At 34.4% G+C, this 27,648-nt stretch overlaps 1 protein-coding gene across 1 annotated transcript; it reads right to left on the bottom strand.

Moving 5' to 3' along the window:
- Window positions 1-92: 92 nt before the first annotated feature.
- LOC132195820 (leucine-rich repeat and immunoglobulin-like domain-containing nogo receptor-interacting protein 1) lies at window positions 93-27,009 on the bottom strand. Its single transcript, XM_059618053.1, has 5 exons — window positions 26,892-27,009; window positions 5,706-5,812; window positions 2,196-2,634; window positions 1,517-1,653; window positions 93-835 (listed from the first exon to the last, which is right to left on the bottom strand). The coding sequence occupies exons 2-5, from the start codon at window positions 5,796-5,798 to the stop codon at window positions 350-352; spliced, it is 1,155 nt and encodes a 384-aa protein (XP_059474036.1). The 5' UTR covers window positions 5,799-5,812; window positions 26,892-27,009; the 3' UTR covers window positions 93-349.
- Between the last annotated feature and the right edge of the window lie 639 nt (window positions 27,010-27,648).

The following is a 27,648-nucleotide window of genomic DNA, read 5'->3' as shown; positions in this document are numbered from 1 at the left end:
TAATTAGAAAAAAGACATAATTATCATACAAATCTCAAAGGTTTCCTCGTCGTGAATCATCGTGAATGAAAACTCAAATCTGTGTTGTATCGAACATGCATTTGCAGTAGGTCGTTTTTATTCTTTGGCACCTGAATTAACATAGTAATTTCCATAGAATATCATGTGTACATTTTTTCATTATTAGAGTATAAGATTGACACTGACACCGATTCTTGTGTAACACACCTTAAGTATTAAATAACCTGCATCTCGTGTTTAATTAGTATAAATCTACGCACACCCCAATCGAATTTTATAATTTTAATTCTTTCTCTCTTTTATTGTAATTATATAATTATTATTTTGTCTAAAACATCAACAGGCGTATCACAAGTAGCAGAAAGAGTAGGAGTGGACAGAGGTGGGGGGTGTGTGCTGGGCCGCGCGCCCCCTCCAGGGTGTCCCTGGTCATCTGGTCCGAGCAGCGGCCGATCGTGTCCAGGTCGAGCGACTCGATGGTGCGGCCGTTGACCTCGAGCGGCGAGATGCAGAAGTTGCGCCGCTTAAAGTCGGACGTGTTGGCCAGGGTGCTGGCCAGCAGGGTGTGCACGTGGCAGTCGCACGGGAAGTGGTTGTTGATGACGCTCAGGTGCTCCACGCCCTCGATCACCAGCCCTGACAGGGTCGGCGTCTCCAGCAGGTGGTTGCCGTGGAAACGCAGCGTGCGCACCCGGCTGCTCGCCTTGATCACCAGACCCCTGATCGCGTCGATTTTGTTGTTGATGATGTTCAGGTTGGTCACCAGAGACAGACCTTCAAAGGCGCCCTCTTCAATCACCCCCAGGTCGGACTCCTGAGCTCAACAAAGAGGTAGGAAAATGGAAAATTCATCATTTTCTGCAGGAAAACTTCTTTTTGGTGAGTTTATTAACAAAACGATTTTCTTTGCTCAATTGGATAACTTTTCATCTTTTATTTTCAATTTCAAAGCTATTTTTTCTATTTGAAAATTGTGTCTAAAGCATGAATTCTTATTGAAATGATTTGCCAAAATTAAAATACTTTTAATAATTAGTTTCGTGGGTGAATAAAAGATACGGAATACAAAAATTGTGCTGAGAAAACCCTTTAATTTTGGTTTGCCTAATTGTAAGTCAAATTTTTGAAATTTTCAAGGGTGGAGAGTAAAAAGTTATTTCTCTCAGTTGAAAATTCAACCACCTGTATTATATCGTTTCCTGCTCAATTTTGAAGCATGGTTTAATTAACATGCAAAATCGAAAATAGTTTTTACCTTTTTACAAAAATTAATCGAAAACACAGACCAAATTCCTTTTTTAGATTCAATCAAGTTTATTTAAAATAAATTAATAATAAAATTATATTTAAGTGACAAACTGATGTTATTTTACAATATGAATTATAGTTTTGAACAAAAAACGTATGTGGCAACTTTGAACCCTGCTAACTTGAAAATGACCAATTTGAAATAATTTATTACGTTGAATTAAGTTTGAACAGAGATCCAACCTACCTGTATCGTTAGAACGTGGACCCTGATTAAGTTATGAAATGTGTTGGTTTGCAGAGCCTGCAAGTCCATGAAGGCCAGTTTCAAAAGACCCACGGTATCCAAGCCATTGAACGCATCAGGCTCTATCACTTTCACTCCTAAAACAAAACAAACAAGGCGCACAAACTTAATTTTTAATTTAAATAAATAAAGTTGCAAAAATCATTTAATACATTCATCAGTGAAAAAACTATGAATAAAATAAATCTTATCAAAACACACAAGAAAATAATATCGTGCGATATTAAAAATTTGGAAACTTCAAGGCAGCTATAAAGTTAAGTTTTTGCGCAAAATATATTCCAAAGTTCTCTAAAAATGAAAAACGAGTGCTGCTGAAATAATTTTTTAATTATGAATTTGTCAATTTCTGCCAAAAATTAGTTATTTTAATTAAAAATATTTTTTTATTGTTTCGTAAAGATCTATCAGGATTTTCAACTTTTTTCAAAGTTTGAAGGGTTTCCACAAATATTTTCAAACTCTCCGGCGTTAGAAATTACTTTTTTAAATAAAAACATCAAAAATCTATTAAAGATCTGTAAAAAAAAGATTTTAAATTGTAATGAGTAAGAAATTTTTAGATAATTTAAAACATCAAAGAAATCTCTTTTTTTCATAAAATTAACATTTATTATACCTGACGGGAGGATGATGTGCTCGACGTGGGTGAGCCCTGAGAAGGCGGACGCCTCGACCCTTTTGAGCGGGTTGTTGTTCAGCAGGAGGAGGCGGACGTTGGAGGTGCCGGCGAACGCGTACCCTTCGACCTTCTCGATGTGGTTGTGGCCGAGGAAAATGTGCGAGACGTTTTGCAGGCCGGCGAACGCGAACTGCGAGACGAGTTTGAGCGGCGTGTGCTGGATGGAGATCTCCTTGAGGCGCGGCAACCCGCGGAACGCGAACGGCTTGATGACGGAGATGTTGTTGCCGTCAAGGTGCAGCCGCGTCAGCCCCTTCAGACCGTTGAACGCGTCCGTCCGGATCAGCGGAAAACTGTTTTTGGTCAGCGACAGGTGCTGCACCGTCACCGGCAGGTTCTTCGGGATTTCAGTCAGGCCCCCCGTGTTGCACAGAACCTGCCAAAATCAACACACCAGAGCAAATTGTGAATATAAAAAACAATTTTCCCGTCTTCAAAACAGATCTTTTACAAAAATTATAATTTAAAATTCATTACATTAAAATTAGTGTTTAGATAAATTTTATTTCCGATAAGTTCTGACAAATTTTTCAAAAGAATATATATGTCACACTTTTACTTGATTCTGCACTCAAATAAGTCTCAAAATAAAATAAATTAAGTTAAATATTTTGCTGAACATTGATGTATACCCTCGTCGGGTTTACAATTGTCTACATTTTATTATGTTACAGAAATGATATTGACCATATTTGCTAATACAATTTGACTATTTTGATGATTATAATTCAAATTTTTAACCACCCCTGTATCGATGAGGTATTAATTAGCTAATATTCAGACATAACTAATTATTTAGGTTTTAACTTGAAACGTAATTCATCCATTTTTGCTAAAATTTTTGCATTTTAAAAATTTATTCCTGCTATTTTAATTTGAGAAATCATAGTTGGACGAGAATCACAATTTGCCACTTTTCCGTGTTTTCGCAGAGGCAAAGCAAAACACTGACTGGAAATCTGATTTCGGGCGTGCTGCAGAGTTGGTCCAGAATTTGCGAGTGCGGTTTGTCGGCGCAAAGTTGGTCGATGTATAGATTGACAGCCGTGGGCAAGTGAGGTAACGGCCATTTGCTCGCTGGTCACACACCAACGACGCATTCGATCTTTGTCGTCGCCAAACGGATCGGAATTATTTAGTGTGACAAATGCTCAAAACGGCACTGCAGGGGGATCTCCATAATTCAACAAATAAAAGTATGTAAAATCTTTTTACAAAGAATTTTACATTTTGATTTAAATCAGTGATAAAATAAAAAATATGCTTTTCAAATTTAATATTATTTGTTTGGAATCAATTTTGTGTCATTTCTGAATCAATTTTGCTTTGTCAAAATCGTATTTCACGCGAAAGAGGTCAACTCCGTTGCGACTTTTTAAATTGGTTTGTGTTCATTAATTGGATCGACAAGGGCTCTCTTGAAAGAGCGGCGGTTGATAGGGTGACCTTTCTGCTGTAAATATTGGGGACGTGTCAAATTTCACATTAACCCCGACAATCGATTTTCATTATTTTTTTTTACTCCTTTCTTCTTAATTGAAAAAAAAATGTAAATATTATAAATATAACAAAAGGATAGAAAAGTTATAATGAAATCATCACATTCATCATTTTTGTTTTTAATTAGTGAAAATTAAAACAATTGCAATTTTCAAAAGTAGAGAAATATGATAATAATTTTTTGCCCACTTTTTTGGTTTGAAACGCAGAGAGCCATTAATCGTGCTCTCCACTAATGAATATTTTAACGTTGTACGCGGATATTCGAGTGAATAAACCGGGGTTGTAATCTCCTGCCTGCAGATTGATTTGAGGGTACGAGGGGGTACTACCCTCGCTAGTTTTTTTTCTCTAGTAGAAAGAAAATGCGTTTTGTCCGCAAACAAGCATGTTGAAATATTCACTCATCTTTTGATTGTGGTTCTTTCTTTTGTGCAATTCGTGGCGTTTTCACCCGTCGCTGCTTCTAAATGGACGTGTGTAGGGGATTTGAAAGGAATTTTATTCAAATGTTAATGTGCACCTAAATTTTTAACGCGCAACCGGGACTTCCGAAACTTCTCTACAAACGCATATATGTTGAATTACATACGAGGACGCTCGAAAACTGCAGAGGTTCAAAAAATACAACGTGGGCTGGTAATTTTACCTATGATTACCATAGTAAATTCCATTAAGGGTGATTTCACGATAGATTTTACTCTTAATTGGCCCAAAATATGACCCATCTTGATTTTCACGCATAATATATATGGTTGGGCTAGGTGAGAACATACCCTCCGTAAAATTTCACTTGTAAATTTTGAGTACTTTTCTGGGAAATCAGATTTGCGAAAAAATTGCGAAAATAAACAGAAAATATTAAATATCTTAGCTTGTATTTTAGTATGCTCTGTTCGGTTTGAGACGGACTTTTAACGCCCGACAACTTTTTTGCTGACAACTTTTGTGCAGGTCAAAGGTCAAGGTCGCGAAGTTGCAAATTTAACTTTCTGACGCAATTTTCGAAAAGATGCCCCACTCAAATATTTTCAAATATTCAGACAGTGAACTTTGCAATTTAGTGACCTTGACCTTTGACCTACACAAAAGTTTGTCTACAGAAAAGTTGTCGGGCGTAAAAGTTACGTCTAAAACCGAAAAGAGCATATTTAATTTCAAAATAGATTCCCATAGAATTAAAAAATCCCCATATTATGATTTTTTTGAAAATGTAATAAAAACGAAACGGGTTTTAAATTTTTTTTATTAAAGATGGAACAAGATTGAAATACGAAATTTGAAACATTTTGAGGGTTTAAAATTTTTATAGATAAATTTCAATCAAATTTACAACTGGATATGAAAAATTTAAAAACCCGTATTTGCTTTTTAGAAAATTTTTAAAATTCGAAAAATCATTGGACATTTTTTTAACATTTTTTTTTTATTTTTAAAAACGATAAGGATTTTTCTATGGTTTTATTGCTAAAGATATCGATCCATGTTGAATTTCGACCTGAGATTCATCATGTGTGAAAAGTTTGGGTGAAAATTTTAAAATGCGGGTCGTGTTACGGAAGGACGGTGCGAATTAAATTTGGAAATCAGCTCTGGCAATTAAATAAATTACGAGAGAGCGAGCGAGCGCAGGGATGCTGAAAGAAAAGCTGCAAATGAGGTTAGCGCGCGCAATCCTCCTCTCTGCCCTTTTTTTCATTTTATTTTTTCCCTTTTAGTTTTTTCCATCTGGCTTACGCACGCCGGTCTGGGTCACACATGCATTAAACATTGCAGCGTGCATGTGAAGGCCGGGGCAGATTATCGTCGGCGGGAGCAAACTGATTTTTAAACACCTCGCCTGAGAGCAGCGAAAGAGAGTGGAGAGCGAGTATCGCTTGTGCGCTGAGCCTCTAATCCGATTTTCGATTTTGACTGGAGATGTTTTAACAAAAAGGGTTTTTTCACCTGCGACTGCGACAGGCACAGGCACTCGTCAGGGCAGTCTGGCACCAGACCTCGCACCTCCACCAACAACATCACCAGCAGAGCGGCCCACATTTTCTTCAGTCTACCTGAAATCACATAAAAATTGATCGCTTAAACCTTTTATTTTTACTTGCAGTCAATATTAATCAACGTTTTTGAGCATTTTAAAATAGAAGAATAGAATAACTAATATTTCATTATAATACTTTTTAATTTGATTCTTTTATTTTAATTTCTCCAATTTATTTTTCATGTCGTTTGGTGGTTTTTGTATTATTATTATATAAGACGAATTGAATAATAAAAAATGTTTAACAATGCCTTTTATCACAATTACCAAACTCAAGTGAAATAAAATTAGACAGAAGGTTCTCGGTAGATTTCATTGATTTAATTCCATGTGAACATTGATTTATTAAATCAAATCCTATGGTTTCATAGTGTTAATCTTTGTGAACACTGGTGAACACTTTAAATCCTGTTTAAAAAAGTTTTTCACTCTAGTTTTTGATTAAAATTTGGAAATTTCTCTGTCGACTAACCATAGTCATAGTTTTTTTGCCCTCTAATAATAATTTTAAATTATCTCAACCAAGATGAATTGCAAAATCAGATAAAAAAGTGAATTAATATTTATTCAATATTGATATTAATTTAATATTTAATCCTGTTAAAAACAAACCAAAATTTCATTTCTGTTTGTAACAAGTAATAAATTTTAGAAAAAAAAAATAATTAAAATGTGTAAATTTCATTGATTCTTTTGGAATAAAATGTGAGCAGATTTAGCAGTGGTTGCGCTCTCCCTGTTTTGTCCGCGTTCCCCCGCGAGCAATCCAAATTTCGGAATGCGTTTTCGGCCGCGGGTGATCAACGAGCTTGCAATGCAATCGAACGCGGCAATAAAATCGGAAGCTCGGCAGATTATTTATTCAGGCCTCCCTCCCGCTGGCGAACGGCAATAATAAAATGATGATGATGACACGGGGCAAAATTAAGTGCCGACGCCGGGGGGCGCGTTTTGTTAATCAAATAACACCCACAAATTATCGCGCCTCTTTATTAATTTTTGAGCGCGCCAAAATCGATGCTGCTGCGTCCGTTTGTAAATTTGATTGTTCGCAAAATTCGCTGCCGGCCGTGATTTGATTTCGCCGTAATTATTTCGTTCCCAACGCTCGCATGTTTCCTTCAGTGAAAAAACGACTGGCGACTTTTCCGTTTTGATTCAAAACTGTTGCTCATCAATTAAAAATGGAATAAAAAATTCATGAACTCTTAAGCCGGTAAAGGAAAAAAGCAAAGCTCTATGTTCGCATTCATTTCAATTAGTAAATTATTCTCTGTTATTCTCTAGTGAACAGTTTCATAAACACCTATACAGATATCATAAAATGAAATACTCAATCATTTCAAAGAAGTATATACAGTTAAAAGCACCTCAAATCTGAAAGTTTTTGTAAATCAATAAAAACCAAAAGATATACAGAAGGGAAATTTCAAAGTAATAATTTTAAAAAGATATGTATTGATTGAAATGCCAAATTTTTGTAAAGCATATTACCCATATAACAGTGTTTACTTCAGTTGTATATAAAAATTATAAACTAATTACTTAATAAGTTATTTGAATAACATTAAACCTCTTCAGTGCTCTCCACTCTCTTCGGCGTTAACCCTTCCTATTAGTTTTTTCTTCAATATGAATTGTGCAGATGAACATTTATTTTATGTATCATCTTTTTTCAAGAAAACGGCCAAATTTCTTAATGCAATCTTCCTCATTTTACTAAGCTTGGATTTCATTAATTTTAGTTTTTTTATAAGCCCTTCTGAAAATGTTTTCACCTTTTATTTATAAGAAAATTTTCTTATTAAAAAAATATTAATATAATATAAAAATATAATATAAAAATATAATATAAAAATTTAAAAAATTGTAGAGGAAAAATAGCTTAATCAATAGGTGAAAGATGTATTTATTAATTTTTTTTCTAAAATGTAATTATTTTACACAAGTAGGAATATTAAACAGTATACCTTTGTGTGTAGAGAATAAAATATTATTATTTTATGGTTTAACTTACTTAAGTTATTTTTGAGAAAACCCCCGCAGATTTGGATTTATGCTATACCTGTGTGACATTATCTGCTTTAAAATTGAGATGATTTGACTTTTTGTGAATAATCAATAAGAAATTAATACGAATTAAGATTTTTTTATCTTAAAAATTGATTGATCGAGAAGAAAAAATAATACATAAAATAAAAGAAGTCAAGTATAGAAACTAGAAAAATTGGAAAATTCAAGCAATCGAATTTCTAAAACTTTTAGTTGCAAAGAAAATTTTACTATCAATTAACCAGTTTATGGAACTGTATTTAATTAATAATGTAGAAAAACGCTTAATGAATTTATTAGAGACATAGTGCAGTTTCCAAATCTGTTTAAGAATTGAAAACGTTGCAGCTTGAGCGTAAAAAGATTTTTGCCATTTTTGTTTGGAGACAGGTTGGTCGGCGGCCGCACTTTGTCACGCCGCGAGCAGAACTAATTTTAATTACAAGCAAGTGGCGACGCTCAGCCATGCATCAAGTTAGTCATTTCCACACCTAGGCATTTGCATACATCGAATTTGCATAAATTAAAAAATCTCATCAGCAGGTCCTTTGTGGGCACGCGTGTGCGCCTGCAGGCCGCAAGAGGCTTCCTGCCTTTGTGTGCCTCTCTTAATCCAATTCCACCTGCAGCTTTCGCTCTCTTGTGCGCGCGAACGAAAATATTTGGCCTTTTTGCTGCCTTCATGTGTGCAACTTTGTCGGTCTTGTTAGACTTTCAAATCCGCCACTCGCAACAACACGCTGCGGCCAAAAATTGGTCGGCCACTTTTCAGTTGCTGGGCGGATTAAGCTCTTAGTGCGCCGACCGGTTTTAGCGCAGCGCGCTAATCTGCACCACACTTTTCCTTTTCCAGCTACACGAAAAATTAATTTATTAAAATTTCGTATGCTAACTTTTAGTGAGAATTTCAGTTTTGAAAAAAATTAAAACTATCAATTTATCTTTGAAATCGGAATTAGTTTTGGAAATTGCCAGCTGTTCTCAGAAAATTAATAGATTTCTTTATGCATAGTTTAAATAAAATTGAAACAAAATGTTGAAGCAGTTCACAATCTATGTGGAATTCATGAAACTCTGCTGACATGTGGCTTAGAAGAGCAGAAAATGCCTAATTTTGGCCAGGTAGAATAAAATCATTTTCTGACAACAAATTTGAATGCACAAAGAGTAGAAAGATGTTTTTAAATTTGATAGCTGCTTGAATTTAGATTCCAGTGAATAATTTTATTATAATTTATTACAATTCAAGTCAATCAAATTTTAAAACCTTCGCACTTATGAAATGTATATAGAAATGTTTTATTAGTTTTATTATTTCTGTTGAAATGAATTTTCCACGCGAGAAATTAAATTGAAAATTTATTTGTTAAAACCATATAAATTTGATTTAAGTGCGCACAGTGAGCCAGAAAAGTTTGCCCACCTGAAGAGCAAAGTTACTTTTTGCCCCTAGTTGCTTGTTCTCTTGCGGGGCGCATTAAATATTAAACGGATCCTAATAGCGGTTGGACAATAAAAAATTGCTCGGCGCTGAGCACACCCATCATCCCATTATATACATTATCGAGCGCCAAATCCAAACACCTGTTTCGCGCTTCTTGCCTTTGCATGGAATTTATTTGGCTGATTTAATGCATCGTTGGACGCTTTTATTGCTATTCAAATTCGGCCTCGCAGGGGAGTCGCGCGCGCGCAGCCCCACGGCCATATAATAGTGATAATTGCATTTCCATATAGTGACTTTCTCCAGGGCTCTTTTTGACTTTAAAATTAGCATGGTGCGGTGCGCGATAGCGATGGAACGGCCAGAAGTTGCTGCAGCATTCTGCAGGGGGGACCGAAACAATATCAAGATAACGTTACACAACTTTACAGTTGAGAAAGAGGAGATTTTTAAAAACATAATTTCAATTTGGGGCAGCTAAAAAAAGTACAATATTTTAAGACGAAAGCAATTTTGGCTCCTTAAAGTAAAATTATTTTTTTATTCTTATTTGCAATGAGAGAAATAATTATTTTTATTGTAGAATAAATTGTGACTTTAAAATCATGTGAAAAAAATTTTTAAACTTGAACACAAAAGCTTTTAAAACTTGGTGGGAGAGCAGTTTATGGTTTATTTGGATCTGAATTTCAAAAATAATATCAATGGTAGTAACATTTTAAAAGTTTCTAAAATGTATAATCGGGTTGAGAATTATAAAATTTTGCGAAATTTTGTAAAATTAAGGAAACATTGCTACTTAAAATTAGCATAGCTTTAATCACTTTAATTTAGTTTTGAAACATTTTTATTCAATTCATAAAAATGTTGTTGAAACTGATTTATTTGAAGCATAAAAATTTCATTCAAGCATTGAAGTATTTAAAAAAAAATATTCTTTAACAGAAATTATAAGATTAAGATATATTGAAACATTTTTATACTTCTCAATATACAAAATTGTGAATATAAAAATTATTCAAAAAAAGTACTCGTAGTTTTAAGTTGCGGACTGTGTAATGTGTAGTCAAATTATTCCATTATTATTCTCAGTATTGACTGTAGCATCAAATTGGCAGAAGGACTATTAGCAGGTCTTGTCGAGTGGAATACGCGTGATTATATTACAAGCGACTAGCTCGAGAGTGATGGATTAATTTCACGATTTGCTGCATTCCCGCTTGGGGATTTGAGTAATTGCGCTTCGAATTATCCTCTCGAGGTCGTCGGGTTTGAACTTAAAACTTGCAAGAATTTCACTCCGAGTCAGCAGAAACTTGCATTGTTTGCTTTTGGCAGGTGTGGCGTCGCATGCAAATGGAAATAAACATTTTGAACCGTATCAAAGCCAATAAGATGGTTATTCATGAGGTATCAAGAGCAAATCAAACAACGCCTCTGCCTTTATATTGGCGTCATTTGCATATTCTTGCCGAATAATTAATTGTTGCAGACAAAGGTACCCGTCGGCGCGTTTGTTGTGATTGAAACCGGAGTTCGCGGCAAACAAACTGACACACGAAATGATAATTGCGCGCTCATTCATTAGTCTGCATATTTTAATAATTAACCGGCGCTCTTTCGCCGAATCGAGTCCTTTAATTAAATTGCAAAGATAAACAGTCTGGTGAATAATGGCGCATTTACTAATTAATATGCACATATATTCTCTGGTAAAGTATGTTATTTGAAGATATTTTGTTTTTTCTCTTCAGATTGGTAAATCTTGCTTATCTTAACTTTCAGTATTCATTTCCTGCATGAAATTTAAAAATCAATGTGCTATTGAATTTCTTGAAAACTCCAACTTGGATGCGATAAGTGGCATTTTTTTATAATATTTTTTATGCTATAAGGGACAAAACAGAAAATAACAAGCTATTGTATCACAATCGTTTAACAATTACACTGGTTTTGTCCGAGTATCTCATGTCTTGGAACGTAATTCTACGTAAAAGGCGTTTAGTCAAAAGTACTAATTTAAGTTAATTACAGTTTATTTTTAATCTTGAATTGATTCCGTTACAGCAAGTCAGAAAATGCAGGGATAAATTTTTTATTTCAAATAAACTTTATTTTAAACATAATTAAATTGTCAATAAAAATTTATTATAGTTCTTTAAGTGTAAGAATTTGAATATTTTTTAAATTGTAATACCATTAGTTAATTTGTATCATATAATAATGTCGGAAATAAGAAATCCTACTTTACAGTTTTAGTCTGCTTCTCTAGTAAAGAAAATTGATGATATATTTATAAATAAACACTAGAAATTGTACACGGTAATTTTATCATACTTTCACGAAATTTGAAAAGAAAAATTTGCTCAACAACCAACTAAAATTTTAAACCTTTGAGCATTATTTTATGAGAAAAATTATCCTTTTATTCAACATCTTATTCAATGCGTTTTCGTTCTATACGAGCTTTTAATGCAATTTTTGCTGCAGTCTCGTGAGAAGCGAGTGCAGCGGTCGGGTTGCGCGTTGCATAAAAATTAACAGAGCGCGTCCGAGGAGGGTTTCGAAGGGCGCGTGCAGGTTCGGAATATAAAAATAATCGTTAGGCTCGTGTGTGTGTCGACGTCGACCGACCTGGTGCTGTTCCCTGTTTTACGAGTGTCCGTCGTAAACTTTTAAAAAGCAACGGCGGCTTTGCAGGGGCAGAGCATGCGGCCTGGCAAACACACCATAATGCGAAAGGCGCTTAATTGAATTTAGTCTGCATGCTACTTAAGATGGCGAGGCAGATGGTGAAGAGAAAGAGGCCCAACGAGAGCACTCGGCCCCTCAAGGCAAATAATTTTAGTTATAAAAGAAAAACTCGTGAGATTTCCTTTATCAAGATTATTTTAATCAGCAATTTAAATCTGTTTAGAAATAATGAAAATGAATGAAATCATTCGAAATAATGAGAAAATTTCCCAGCAAGTCTATAAAAAGTCGTAAAATGTCCTTCTGTTATTATAATTAATATTCAGATTTCTTTGCAGAAAATACTCAGCTAACAGGATTTGCCGGAGAATGTGATTATTCCCGATTAATTACGTAAACTTTTACTGGCAGTTATTTTTGCACTATTGTTAATGTTTATGAGAACTTATTAAATTATTTTTTTTTATTATTAAAACATTAAAGTTAATTGATATGTGTACTTTTTGGAAAAGAAATTGCAACTAATCCTTATATTTTATCTATTCTTTTCAAAATCTTTTCCATTTTTCTTTTGATTTTGGAATAAAAATGACATCATTAAATAACGATATTATCTTTTTCTACTATTTAAAAATATTCAAAAATATAAAAAAAAAACGAGGTTTGTATAAAATTAGTGTGGATTAAGCAACGTGAAAGCGATAAAATTGTACCAGTCTGCTTTTCTTTTCTTTTCTTTTGAGCGTCACTTTCGCTTCTTTTCTTTGTAACGCACGTCAAGCCAAACTAAATTCGATTGGGACATTTTTTCCCTGCGGACTTTGTGCTTTTCTCTCTGCAGCTTCATTTATAAGGAGGGGGTGTATCACCTTTTAACTTTTATCTTTGGCGCGCGCGACAAAGGAAAAGGCAGCCCTCTGTTTATGTGCAGTGCGAGTTGCGGCGAAATAAAGAAACAAGTGTTAAAGATTTAAGACAATCAGAAGAGGCTTTTAATTTCCGCTCGCCCTGTCAGCACATCCATGTGTGCGCCAGCAGGAAAGAAAAGAAAAGGAAAGTTTGGCCTGGAAGAGAAAGAAAGATGCTCGCTGCTTGATAGCTGCTGCGGCACGTGACCCACACAAGAATTAAACCGCCCTTCTCGCCCTCATCCCCCGGCAAGTCCATTTATCATGCAATTATATACCGTGTCGCTTTCAATTGAGAACAGTCCAAAGCGGAATTTATCGCTTCGTCCTTCATCAACACCCAACTTTTCAACTCTTTACGGATATTTATTGCATTTTCACAACAAAATCGTGAAACTTTGGAAAAATAGATGATCCTATTGCTCATAAAAGTACTAAAACATAGTTAATAAAACTCATGTAAATGAGTTATGAATAAGTTTTTTTTTCTAAAAATCCCTTATTCCTAATATTTTTTACCTATTTCAATAAATAACCACCAATCTTTACCTATTGAGAGATTATTTGTCTATGACACCAATTTTGAAATAATAAACCTTCATCCTCACCCAGCCACTTTGGTGAAATAGCCCAAAATATTTAAAACACTAAATTTTTAAATGAAAAATGATCACTTCTCCTTTTTGTTAGTCTTTTCACCGTAAATCTATTCGTCACCTAATTCAGCTCATTAAATTAGCTAAATGCATGTAGCATATTTTATAAATTTCCTATAATATTACCCAAACTAAATTTATTACAACAAAAATCAAACAAGTTTAAGAGTGATTTTGATGGCAATTTGGAAAATTTGAATTTCATAAAAAATTATATTAAAATAAACTTTTATTAAATATAACCAAAATTGTCTCAGACTATTTTGACCAAGCTAGAACGATGCGATGGCCACTTTTTTTATGAAGGCTTATGAAGGCTACCGCTGGTGCCTTTCCCAAGAGGGATAAACAATTAAAGAAAAAAAAACAAAAATTCGTAACAAAGTTAAGGGGGAAAAAATTTATATAAAAATATACTTTTATTATTTAAATTTATTTAGCAAAGAACCATTTCTCCATTAACCCGTGTAACCATCATGTATTTTCAGTTTTGCCTTATTTAATTTTTGTGTTTTGACTTGGTGTAAGATTTGTATTTCAATGCACTGAATGGAGAATAAATTAAATAATTTTTTTACGTGCAAATATTTTTGGCAAATTAATTCATGAAAAACGTGAATAACGTTCATCACAAGTCTAAATGAAGAAAAAGCCAGATGATTTCCCCTTTTGAAGAAATTTGTGGATAAGCCATTGTGTGTGTGTGTGTGTGTGTGTTTTTTTTTCTTCTCTTTCGTCCGCGTCAAAACAGCAAATCAAATAAAGGAATGACCTGTTAAGTGCCTTGGGAGGAAAGAGCATCAGCTGCCTCCTTTTATCGCGCGCAGGGGCCAATTTTTGTGTTTGGCTTTGACAAAAGACTTATTTTTTCAATTGCCTGCTCTCGAAAAGATATATAATTTCGATAGAGATGAGGCGAGAAACACGACCGGGAATGGATTGTGGCGCGTGAGAGGAATCGCGAGCGGCTTTTTTCTGATTTCATACAAAAGATGGGCCGAAGAGGAGAAAAGCAGCAGCAAAAAAGGTGCAGCTTTTGCTTAAAATCGGCGGCTGCTCCCATCATCTCTGCCCTTTTCTCTCCACTTTATTCCGCGCTCGCCTCTGTATATCAATCTCGTGGAATTGGAGTCAAATGGAGCAAAAGAGAGTGTGAAATATAGCTGAGCAGAGAAATATTGTCCAGTCCCTCGTCTCATAAATATAAAGCGATCGTTATTCATGCGAACGAGCAGAAATATATACGCGAGCTGAAGATGCTTCACTTTAAACAAACGCGAATGCGTGCAGCAATCATTTTGAATTGATTACAAAAATTAATTTTCAACATTTCAATTCCCGTTCTAGGAATCATAAAAATTCTAACATTAATTAAACTTGGTGATTTGGATTTAAGGTCGGCTGTTGTGACTTGTTTATTGTTTACGAAATTACAAATATTGATTAATTGAAATTATGTAATTGTCAAATTTTGTGTTTAAAATAAATCAAAATTGTTTTATTTGAAATATCCCAACACATTGATGTGGTGAAATATCCCAATGAGCCTTATTTATATGGATTTGAAAAATAACATTGAATCAAAGTGTTACTCATTAAAGAAATATTTTCTTCTCTTACGTTTTAAAACGACGCCCTCGTCCAGCTTTCGCTGATAATTGGCTCTTGAGAAAAGTTGCTTTGTGCGCATTTCATACCGTCTTTTCTTTGCGATTCGATTGCAGGAGAGACATTTTGCTTCGCGGAGAACTGAAATTCAATTTATTGGAAGAGGATGGGGTGCTAATTAGCTTATCCCAACGCCTGCCAAGTGAAATTCTTTGACGTTGTCTGCTACCCTCGGGGCCGATCATTCCACCAAACAATATGTATAAATTCTCAACAAACAGAAACAGTTTCGCGTTTGCATCTGAAAGGAATTTGGATATTCCAATTAGGAATGTGCAGTCCAAAAAAAGCAGCAGAAAAATGTGAATACAATGAATTTTGGGATAGGGTATGAGAGAAAGATGTTGAACCCATCAAAAATATTAAAAAATGAAAAGAAGAAGGCCCATATGACTAATTTAATAAGAAGTGAAATTGAGTGTAATAAATTTTTGAGTCACACATATTCCAAGTTTTCATAAATTTACTGTACTTCAAACTCCTCTATCACAATTTGACATTTTTTTTCATTTTTGCACCTTTTTGCTTATCAATCTTACGTAATTATTCATTCTTTTTATTATATTTTGTGAATTTTAGAACAGCTCACATATGTATCTTGAAACTCATTATCTGTGGAATATATAATTAATTCTTTTATCATCTTATTTTCCGTACAAAATCAATCTCAACCTCTAAACTAACTAAAATTTAAACTTTACAAGACCGATGAAGATAATTACAAAAACTACCACAAATTGCTATTTTTATAAGGTAAATTAATTTAAGTAACTTCCAGTAAATTTTTGTTATGTCTAATTATTTAATTTCGATCATATTAATAAGTAAACTAATAAAATTGAGTTTTCTATACTTTTTAAATAAATTTATTAATATAAAATATGATAAATTATTGAATTTAATATGTAAAAATATTCTCATTTTACAATTTTATTTATTACTCTCACTATGTTGCTCAAAGGCACATTTAATGTCACATTGAATTAGTGTTCTATATGCTTATCGGAACTATGTATGTTGGATTCAGTTTGATTCTAATATTTTATAATAAACAAATATCAAAATATCTCCACTCTTAAATACGATGATTATAATTAATAAGCAGCTTTTCCTCTTTGGGGCCGTTTTATCCCAAACTTTTTTTAATATTATGAACCGTGAATGCATTTGGGTATTTAAATATGATCACATTATTTATTAAAAATATTCAAAGCAAATAGAAACCCGTGTGGCATATACGCTTTTTTGCTAGACAAAGTGATATTTAGTATGAACTGAAAGCAGAAGTTTTGTTCAAATGGAGCAAACGGCATCGTGTTGACCTAACTTTGGCGAAAGGGAAGAGGGCAAAGAAAAACAAAGGGGGCAAAAATTTGTGCATCGCTAAGCTCCTTTGAGAGGCGCCGGGTAAATAATTTGCGCGTGTGTTTCTCCGGCGGTGAAATTGAGTTGCTTTCTCTTTTCCGCTCCCCTGCATTTCTCCTTGAAATAATAATAATTCACCACACACGCGCACAAATGAAAGAAAAGAAGTAACGCGAAAAGGGAGAGAAATGAGCCTTTTTACGGCCGCCAAATTATTATTTTTTAGGTTAAAACGACGGAGGCTGTCGCGAGCACAGGATCGGCTAATAATTTTCGCCGCCGAAACAAAACCTCTCGAGCAGAAAACGCCTCTTTTGATTTACGAGGCTATTTTTGCCGCTCTTTCGTTTCTCTCGGTCGCTCGCTCGCCCAGGCCACGGGACAATTTGTTTTAATTATCAAAAACCCTTTATGGAGCTGTTTCCTCGCTCTGCTCGGCCGGATATTAACTCCAATTATACCGAACACACGCCCCACTCGCCAAACAAACACACACACGCGGCGTTTAATGCACGCGCACAAAATTACTTTATGATTTGATAAAAGGAGAGACGCGACCATAACTATGACTTTTCATTACCGTCACCAAATGGAAACAAATATCAGGACGAAAAGGACGCGTACGTCTTCAAGTGTTCAAATTATCACATAAGAATGACTGCGGGTTAATTCGATCAAAGAAAATTTAACTTTTTGGTTTGATGAGGTCTCAGAAAAAGTTTAAACCTTTTAGTTTTACTTCTTCTTGGAATAACTACATTTTAGTAAAGATTTAATTTTAGACTCTTTCATTGTAATTTTGTTGCATATCAATAAAGCTGTTATTTATACCACCAATTTGAGCAGATTTAAGATATTAATTTGAATTTTTGAATTCTCTTCTTTAAAGGTTAATGAAGTGAAAACTGAAAACGTTCTCTTGTAAATAAATAACACGTTTTAGGAACACAAGTCATAAGAATCTTCATTATTGACACTCAAGGAGATGATCACGGAAGTGAAGAAAATTATTATTATTATTCTTTTCAATTTCTTTTTCATTTTATGTGCAAAACCAGTTATTATTATTTTAATAGGCTTCATTTGACGAGCTCTACTGAATTGGTTTGACGCAACGCACCCGTCTGATTTTGAAGTGAAAAGAAAAACTAACAGCTAAGGTGCCGCTTTTTAGATTAGTATTTTTAGGATTATTGTTGAAATGGGGCTAGGTTGGCATTTTCCGCTGCAAATGTAAGCTAAGGGAGCGCTAATTGTAAGTCTCACTTCTTTGAAGCTTTTGGAATCATGAAAAAAGGAAAAGGAACGCGTTGTACTTTGAATTATTTTACGCGTCAGGTTTTAATTTGTATACTAAATCAGCTATAAAAACTATGAAAAATTTTATGTATATCAATAGCAATAATCTTCGGAAGTGCAAATTTTATTATTTTCTTTAAACTCGCCGCCGTAATTGTACTTTTATTGTTGGAAATAATGATTTATGTTTTCTCGAGTAAGAAGAAATACAACGGTACATGCATTTAAAAATATTTATTTCCTTTTATTGCAGCCCAGCCGCTTTGACAGACAAGTGAAGTAGACCATTCAAAGGGTGCATCTTCTTGTAAAAAAGCGTCTGCTGTAACAGAGCTAGGGGGTGGTAGAAAAGTTGAGAGCAACCGAGCGGGTAAGCTCTTCTTTTTCTTATTCAATTCAGCCGAGCACATCTTTTAAGTGAATGAAATTTTGCGGGTCACAAAGAAAGAAAATCCAGATAAAGAGACAACGCTGGTCGGTGCGCGCGGCGGCTTCAACCCCATTTGCCAGCGATGGCTGTTGCCTTTGAAAAAATAAAAGCCACACACACGCGCGCAGTAATATTGCCAAGCGAGAAAAAGAGAGAGAGAAAAAAAGAGATCTGTTTGTGCAAAAGCTTTTTACACACACACTCACGCGAGAGAGAGAAACGAGAGCGGTTTGTAATTTCGTTTCCGATTAAAATTGGAGGCCACGCGAGACATGTCCGTGCAAAGTGCACTTGTCGCTGCCACTTTTTATGTTCTGTTGACTCGATCATTAGGTGCTTTATTATGTCATTTGATGTTGTGAGAGAGGCCGAGTGACGTAAATAAAAAAAAAACAAGCAGCCACAACGTTTAGCTTAATACATTTGCAGCGAAAATGTCACCCCATTTTTCAACAACAATCAACGAAAAACTCATCTAAAGCGGCACGATAGTGTCTAGTTTTCTTTTTCATTTCAATTTTAGACCCTTTAGACTGAGGAGCGTTGCGTTAACCTTATTCAATGAAATAAATAAATATGTAAATGATGGCACAAAAAATTTAAAAAAATGGGGGAAAAAAAGAAAATGAAGTTTGAAATGCACATATACAACTTGAACAATACTTCTAACCTAAATAAATTGCAATATTTAATCAATTCACTATCTATTCATACTATTCATGATAGTCAAGTTATTTGTATAGAGCTAAATAGTTTCAAACTAAATTAATAGATGCTTAAGGACTAGCATATAGGAATAAAGCTTGAATATAAATATTTTTATAAAATAAAAATGTTAAGTTTAAATTTTTTTATTGTTGTATTAATTTTTCTAACATTTTTAAACATTATTATTTTCTTATTTATTGTTTTGTCAAATATTTTCATTTTTTTTTCATCACACTTAATATTTTTATTTACAAAAGTTCATTAAATCATACTTTGAATCATGTTGTGCAAAGAATATTTTAAAAGTATAATTCTTCTTACTGTCAGAAATTTGAAGCAAAAGTCTTATGCTACAACAAAATTGTCTGAATTTCATTGAATGATAATTATTTTTGAATTTGTTTTCCTTAAGCGTTTTCGTAATTTACAAGATGATGTTTTCACCATATGTACAAGAGAATTTATTTATTAATTCACCTCAAATTTGTATAATAACAGCTATACATTATTTATTGGCTACAAAATTCCTATTGCTAGTAATGTGTCTAAAATTTTATCCTTCAGTGAAAGTTAAACTAAAATCTAATTATTTTAAAGACGTGTAAACGTAAAAACTAAAAGAGCTCGTTTTTTTCGGAGACCTCATCAAACAAAAAATGAATTTTCTTTGATCAAATCAACGTAGTCATTCAAATGTGTAAATTTCAACTGTGCCACTTTTTTATGTTTATCCAAACAAACTCCTCCTTTGACAGCATTTTTGCTGCAAATAATTACACTATGTCGGTGCGAGCAATTAGTTGAAAAAGTGCTCAAATCCATTTGCAGGATTAACTTGTGCGCTTAATTGCCTAAAGTGAATTCACACTTTTGCTGCTCGTATAATCTGACGGGCGCGTGTCGTGCCAAATCTTGAGCGTTCATAATTCACGCGTTTAAGGGGAGAGCCCGAGAGAGGGTGGTTGGCGCGGACAAATGTTTCTTTCCAGCTTTTGACACACGACGAAGCAGAGGTGAGCTGAATTCTAATAGGCTCGCGAGAATGACTTTGATTGAATAAGTGTATAAGTGAGTTTCGGCTAAATTTTTATTTTTTTTAGTTGAGATGGAAAAGTATCAAGTTTTTCATAAAAAGGTACAAATAAGATATTTTTAAGAGTTTTAACGAAATCTAAACCAATCCACAATGCTTTAAGTATGGTATCATTTTTAAACAATTCCATCTAAATGAAAAATGAAATTGAAAATTTGAAATAAAATAATACATAATACCAGAAATTACCACCAGAATTTAGACTCGCCTCAATTTATTTTGAATTTCATCACATAAATTAGCCCTTCACTAAATTCATCTTTTTAAAGTTTTTTTCACCTCAAGCAGTCCTCAAGTAAGTCTGTTTTAGTAATTGAGTTAAAATATCTCATCAGTCAAAAAGTGTATTTTCACATTAAAGTCAAGTTTAGCAAGTCTCAACTTTTCTTATTATAAATGAATATATGGCAAGGTGCTGCTCATTGTCAAGTAATTTGAGTTATTCAATACAAATGCACTTCCACCTCTAGTGAGCATCTGCTGCACTTTTCAGGTCGAGGCGATCGGTGAATTTTGTTGGTTGCGCGAAGCATTATGTTGCATTCATTCCTGGCGGGTAGAGCGATTTGTTACTCCGCGGCTGAGTGCATTTAATTTCACGCACACGCGGGGATATGACAAAGCGCATTACATTTACAAGTCATGTGTCGGCTGAGTCTATGGAAAGCAGAAAAGCAGCGGCGGCGGCGGCAGACGTGTGCGGAAATAGAAAAGACTACTTTCGGGGTTCGCCTTTCACCGCGATTGGTGCTGAGTAATGGATTGACCGCGGCTGGACCTTCTGCAGATGGGGCCGCTCGATTTCCAGAGAGATCCTTTTCCTAATTTGCGCTACCAGTTTCAGTTGAAGTGGAAAAGTAAAATCAGCGTGACTCATTTTTTTTTTTTTAATTATGAATCAGTTACTGAAATAATAATTTACAAAAAATTTAATAAATTTTCCAAATCTATTGATATACTGAAAAATGGCTAGAAGATTTTAATTTTCCAAATAAATTATTTAAAACAGGCCTGGGATTAATATTTTAATTTTTCTTAATATCGTGGAGAACTTCAAAAATTAAATTTTTTTTTATTTCTTTACTGAAACATTTATTATATAATTATTCTCCATTTGAATTAATTTAAAATTTAAAAAAAAAATGATGGCTATTATGTTTTCTGAAAAAAATGAGAACATTTTGAAAATTAAAACCCAGCCTTTTTGGGAGACGGTTCGGAAAGAAGCTGCTAATCTCTGTGCCGATCTTTTGAAAGACCGGCCGGGGCATGATTCGGGCCTTGTTTAGACAAGCGAAATGCCATCACATCACACACCACTGTGTTCTTCCACGGCGCAGCGGATAACTGGTAATGAGAGCTATTGTGCGCAATGCAGAGAGAGAGACGAACTATACCTAAAGACCAAGCAAGATATACACATTTCACTTGCATATATGGCCGCGGTTACCCGCTCATTTCCACGCTGCAGCTGCTTGAATATAAGGTTTACCTCACTTAATGATAACCACGCCGAGATTTATTTCGCTAACAACGTCGTTGTCGGAACTTTCCATATCAATGTAGACAGTCTCCAGATTTGCCTTGAGGGCGTTGTTTTCCACGGAAATCTCGCTACTCGAGACTTGTTTCGAGAGGAAAATTCAAATTTTTATTTCCAATAGCATAAGAAAATTTTCTTCCTTCTGAATGTCTTAAGTCTCTCTCCCTCCAGCGGAGCAGTGAATTTTAAGGCTAAATTTTTAAAAATTTTCTGTTAGAAACTAAATTTTTAAAAGCATCATATTTAATTTTCTGATAGCTTTTTCCTTTCATTTTCAAAAGTACGTAGATTTGTCTCTTTCATTAGTGATAGTTGATCACAAAAATGCTTTTGATGTGTATTTTAATTTTACTAATTATTGTTAACTGTTATAATATTTAATTAAAATAATACAAAAATACTAAATTATTGCTCATTAAAATCTAAAATAAACATAGGATAAAATAAAACTCTTTACCTTATTCTATAACAAATCATTTTTTAAAACTGTTAAAAGTCTTCATCTACACAAAAATTCTTTCTTAAATCTTGATTTTTAAAACACCGTGGTTGATCGTGGCAGAAAATGTGATCCGAGGGAGCGACGAAAGACGCCGTTCCCAAATTTATTTAAAAACAAAGCTGCTGGGAAATGATATGGGGTGCGCAGGTAGGCACGTCTGCACGTTAGTCAAGCATAAAAAAGGAGCAAAAGCTGCTGGGTGTGCACGGGGCGCCGCACGCATACTAATCGCAGCCGCCAGAGGATTCAGACAGATCAAAGCGAGCCTGCCGTGCTGCCGATCAATTAGTATTGTGCAAATCACGACGGCATTTTTGCCAGCGACCCATTTCTATCCAATCAAAAAATAAATGTAGTGGAAAAAGCCTGGAAAAAGGCAAATAAAGTATAAAAAAAATGCGACCGCAAATCAGACAAAGAAGAGGGAAGCCGTTCTTTAAACCCAGCGTTTTTTGTCAGGCAGCTCACGTTTTCGTTTCTTAATTCAAAATTAGTGTTGCAACCTTTAATTTTACTTTAACAAAAAAGGGTCTTCTCCTTCCCTCAAAGGGAACAAGCAACTTCAACATGCAAATCAGCTTCGAGAGGAAAACATAAATTTTGTACATGAAATTTTGTTTGTTTGGTGCAAGAATTGGCCAGCTTTAATTTTTACCAATGAAATTGTTCTCAGTTGTATGATTTTTTAAAGTTCTTAGGAAATGTAAATTGCAAAACGTCTCTCTCTTTTCAACCAATTGAATTCAAAAGTAGAAACTGCTTCTCTCTTTAAATGAAAAAAGTTATTTTTCTTTTCAAGGGAAAGCAGGCTTGATTCTCTTCCAGCTGGGCAAAGGCGGCGTTTCGACCAAGATTTACACCTTTTCTTATGCATCAGAGTTAGTGGTGCTTTCTCAGATGTCCGCCCTCCCTCGGAACATAATTCTTACGGTCCGCCGCCCACGCCGACGTAATGACCGCACGCAACCCCTCCAATTTCAAAACAGTATAATTTATTCGGCCTAAACTTTCGAGACGCCTTGAAAAAAAATTCACACCGGTAGTCGAAAACTAAAACTACTCAACAGCACCTGAAATTTCCCCACTATCGTGGAGAGGATAATTATTTAGTTCTGTACATTCGTGCTTAATTGCGCGACACCTTTTTTTGTTGTTGGAAAACCATGTTTCCAGCACATGTGCAGAAGTTGCGAAAAGCCACTCGTCACCTCGCCACAATTAAACCCAGAGCCAATTACATTTCACGGAAATTTGCGCCCTGTCTAATTAGTGCATTCAGCTGCAAATTAATGCATGCATGTGTAGCTCTGTGTCTCTCTATCGCTCGCTCGCCCGTCGTTCGATCGATTTTGCAACCGACCGAAATGCGGTGCGTGTGTTTTAATTGGCGCGCGCCGAGGCAAACATTGCAGACGACGCGAGCTCTTGTTTTATTCACCGCCTTTCCAGAGTGACACTTGCTGCGTTTGACGCGGCGCGATCCGAAAGTGACACACCACTCTCGCGATAAAACACAAAAGGTGCCACAAATGTGTCGACTTTCTCTCTCCAAAGACTTGAATCTCTCACCTATACGGAGAAGACACTTGAGATGATCTCCACCGAATCGTGCTTTTGTCACAAATTCTCCCATTTTTTTGTAAATTCCTTAAATTCATAAAAAAATTTAATAATATTTAGGATTTATTGGAAGAGATTTGAGGAAAATTTGTAATAGAAAATTAATGTTTCTCGCCAGAAAAAAATTATTAGAAATGCATCAATTTAAAATTTTTAATTTCAATTCCATTTTGCGGCAATGCTTTAAAATTGAACGATGTTTGAAAGCTTACAACAAAATATCGCACCAAAAGTAATATTCGTATTGAAAATTACAATGAATTAAAGTAAGAAAGCCGTTTTGGGCTACTAATGAAAAATAATAATGAACTCTTTTGTTTACAGTGTCACAAAAATATAATGCCACTCGTCAAAATGTTTAAACCAACAAATAAATAATGTAAGTGTGGCCTAATGTCTAAAGTAGTTTTGCAGACGTAATTTAATAAAATTTTCAGTTCGAATTTCAAACATCCATAGATTTTGTTTGTGGGAACCTAAATTTGTAATATTTTCGGTGACCATCCTATAAATCAATTCTTTGCTTTATTCCCTCATTTTTCGGTTTTGAGCATTTTCCAAATAAAGAACATGCCTGTTAACTGCAAATATTTTTGTTATCCTCCGTTTCTTCCTGGAAATAATAAGCGAAAACAATGGGTATACCAGTTCAACTCGCAGGCCTCTCAGCTTAAAAAATTTAAGTTGAAAAATTCGAAGCGTTGGAGCTTGTTCGGCGAGAGAAGGGAGACGTGCACGTCATGTGCCTTGGGGTGTAAATCATATCGCTCGTAAATTAATTTTGAGCCCGTGTTTGTTTTCCTCTTTATACACGTGTGTATGTTCTCGGTCGGCTCGCTACTCTCTCACGGTGTGTAATCATGCTCCATAACTTTTTTATTTGATTAGGACCGCCGGCGTCAGATTAAAACATCCGCATCGCAGATCAAAATCTGCAGGTGCGATTTTTCTTCCTTTGAAGAGAGAGAGCGAGTGGCAGACCTGAGGGACCGCCGACACGCGGCAACCCCGCGGGACCCCCGACTGCGCTAACTTGACTAAGATGCACGGTCGCATCAAGAACACACGCCTTAAATATTGATAACGCCTGTCGTCGAGCCGACTATGCAATCCGCTCGCCCGCCCTGCCGCGCCGGTTGCATCTCCGACCGAGACACGGAGATTATTTCCCTCTTGCTTGGTCTGTGCAACGGTTTTGTTTGGAGAGATAATACAATTTGTGCTTGTCTTTTCCGCGAGACGCGCGTCACTCCGTTTCTCGGACTGGCGCACAGGTAAATTAGGTTTTCGGCCTCGAGCCAAGCTCAAAAAGAAAATGATTTGTGCTCTCTCTGCTTGTTATAATGAAATATTTCCGCCACAACACGGAAAACTGGAAACACCTTGCGGCTACAATTCAGGCCCATTTGATTTTTTTGGCACAAAATCCCGTCTCGTTCTTTTAATTAGATGCTACGCCAAAATCGAGCAAAAATGAATATTTCTAATTTGAATTCTGGATAATATGAAGTTATTTTACAGAAAGTATCAAATGAAGTGCAGAATATCAATAATAATTGACTTTTAAATTTAGGATTAAATTTGAATTTCTGCTAGTACGACTCACTTGATATTACACATTTTTCTAGCTTACTGCGATTTTCAAAACATGCGTTCTCCAAATTAACCTGATCAATGAAATAGCTAACAAGAATTCAATTGAACTAAATCATCAATACATAACTCATAATTTTTTGATTAGATAATACGTTCTGTAGATGAATATTGAATGAGGAATAGAGGAAAAATGAATGAAATGCATCTAAATTTTGAAATACAATTAAGAGATTTAAATGTATTTAAAAACATCAGCAAAAAACTTTGTGTTCTTATTAATTATTTTTTTGGTGGATTGAATTTAAATTCGGCTTTTCCTCGAGGAAAAGCCGAATTTAAATTCAATCCACCATGAATCAACCCTCGATCGTGAACTTCTACTACAAAAATTTTTTTTATTTAAGATGTGAAATGGGACAATTTTTACATCAACTCACCATCATTTATTACATTGTGCCGATGAGGTTTGTGAGAAATAATGCTTTTTCCACATTTTTTTCAATTTGTTAGTATGACAGTTTTTTTTTGTTTTTATTATTATTATATATTTTTTTACATTAAAATTCGTTTTCCAAGCACTGAATTTCACGCTCAGTTTCTGAATTCACGTTAAAATTTCTTTTGATTTTTTTTTTTAATTTTTATTGTTAACATTATTTTTTAATAATCGTTTTTTTTATAAAAAAAAAATAAACATAAATTACATTGAATTAAAAAAAAATCAAATCTGGTCAATTGAAATATAATAATTTTAACTGCTGTGCAACTGTATTTTGAAGTCTTTCAATTTGATCAAGTTTCCATTAATTTTAACTCTTGATTAAATTAATTGAAGGATACAAACGGTTAATTTTAAGTTTGAGTAACTAAATCCGATATAAGCTAAAAATGAATTTAAATTTCAGTGCCCTCATTGGCACGTGTAAAACCATTGAGTTGTGAGCAGGGCGCTTATTTTGATCGGCAAACACATTCCACGGGATGGAAGTCATTATTTGCATGTGCAATCAAATGACAACTCATTTGGCTTGCAGGCAAGTCAATTACGTCGAACAACATTGCGCTGCCGACTCGATGGATAATTACAAATGCAACACATGAGTTGAAACTCGGCCGCTATTTTCCATTTCAAATTGATTCAATTTATCATAACAACAAAAGCGCCGTCCTTTTCAGCCGCTCTTTGCGCTTTTGAATATTCATTATTTATTTCTCACCTTTTTTTAATTTATGTTTAAAATGCCCATTTAATTTTATAAGTCCAAAATCTTATGGAAAATGATTATTAATTTATTACCATATTATGGTTCTTAATATTATTTCATTATTTTTTCAAGAAAATCTCATTTCTTCTTTTAAATCTGATAAAAATTCTGTAGTTTTTCTTAAAGTTTAATTTTACACACTATTAAACTGATATTTTTTTAGAAATTTTTCATTGAAAAGTACATTTAACTAAGATTTGAAAGAGAAAACTTAGCAATAAAAGATGAAAGCTTGCACAAGTGAGGACTTACCATGCTGCGAAGGTTTGCTCAGGAGCGTGGCGAAAGGATGACTATATCGCAGACGAGGGCGCGGAGAACCGCCCTTGTGCGCAGACCAACCCCCGCGGAACAATTGTGCCGCCCCCCACGTGGCATCTGCACACCTGAAATAGGTTTTCCAAACGCGGAGTCAGTGCAGCACCGCTTCGATTCGCACACGCTTGGGGCGCCTGAAAGTGTGACAGTTTAATTTGAAAATATTTAGAAACTATTATCAGAATAAAAAATTGAATGAGAAAAAGATACTTGTCATTGATTATCATAATATTTTCTTGCAACTCAAATTAGCAAAAGCACATTTCAAAATTAAATATATTTCAATGTTTTTTTTTACATAAATATAGGAATTGGAAACTGTATATTTCATTTTCTTATTAATAATTATTATAATTATAGCTCTTGAACCGTAAAAATTTATAAAATTTAATCATTAAATTAAGTTTGCATTTTTATTTGCATAAAAGGACAATGGAGAGAGGAAGAAGCTTATCATTTCAACATAATTTAATATAAAATAAATCAAATAAATAATAAATTTTATTTTTAAATAATCATTTTTTTTCTTTAGTGTAAATGAATTGTCAAGATTTGTATTTTCTGGAAAATTTTCAAGTCATAATCGATTGAAGGAATTATTTACAACAATAAAATCTTTGATTATTCATTATTTTACGCCTGTTCTACGCGACTAGCAATTATATCATTAACCATCATTTTTCTTCAATGC

This window comes from Neocloeon triangulifer, unplaced genomic scaffold, assembly GCF_031216515.1.
Source record: "Neocloeon triangulifer isolate White Clay Creek 2 clone unplaced genomic scaffold, ASM3121651v1 ptg000001l, whole genome shotgun sequence".
Lineage (NCBI taxonomy): Eukaryota > Metazoa > Arthropoda > Insecta > Ephemeroptera > Baetidae > Neocloeon > Neocloeon triangulifer.
This window is presented reverse-complemented; position numbering and strand designations above follow the sequence as displayed.

What these genes read in the sequence shown, in the direction of transcription:
- LOC132195820 (XM_059618053.1), bottom strand. Translation starts at nt 5,798, where the DNA reads ATGTGGGCCGCTCTGCTGGTGATGTTGTTGGTGGAGGTGCGAGGTCTG. An exon ending in TGTGCCTGTCGCAGTCGCAG is followed by an intron (nt 2,635 to 5,705) that starts GTGAAAAAACCC and finishes TGATTTTGGCAG; the next exon opens with GTTCTGTGCAACACGGGGGG. An exon ending in TCCACGTTCTAACGATACAG is followed by an intron (nt 836 to 1,516) that starts GTAGGTTGGATC and finishes TGTTGAGCTCAG; the next exon opens with GAGTCCGACCTGGGGGTGAT.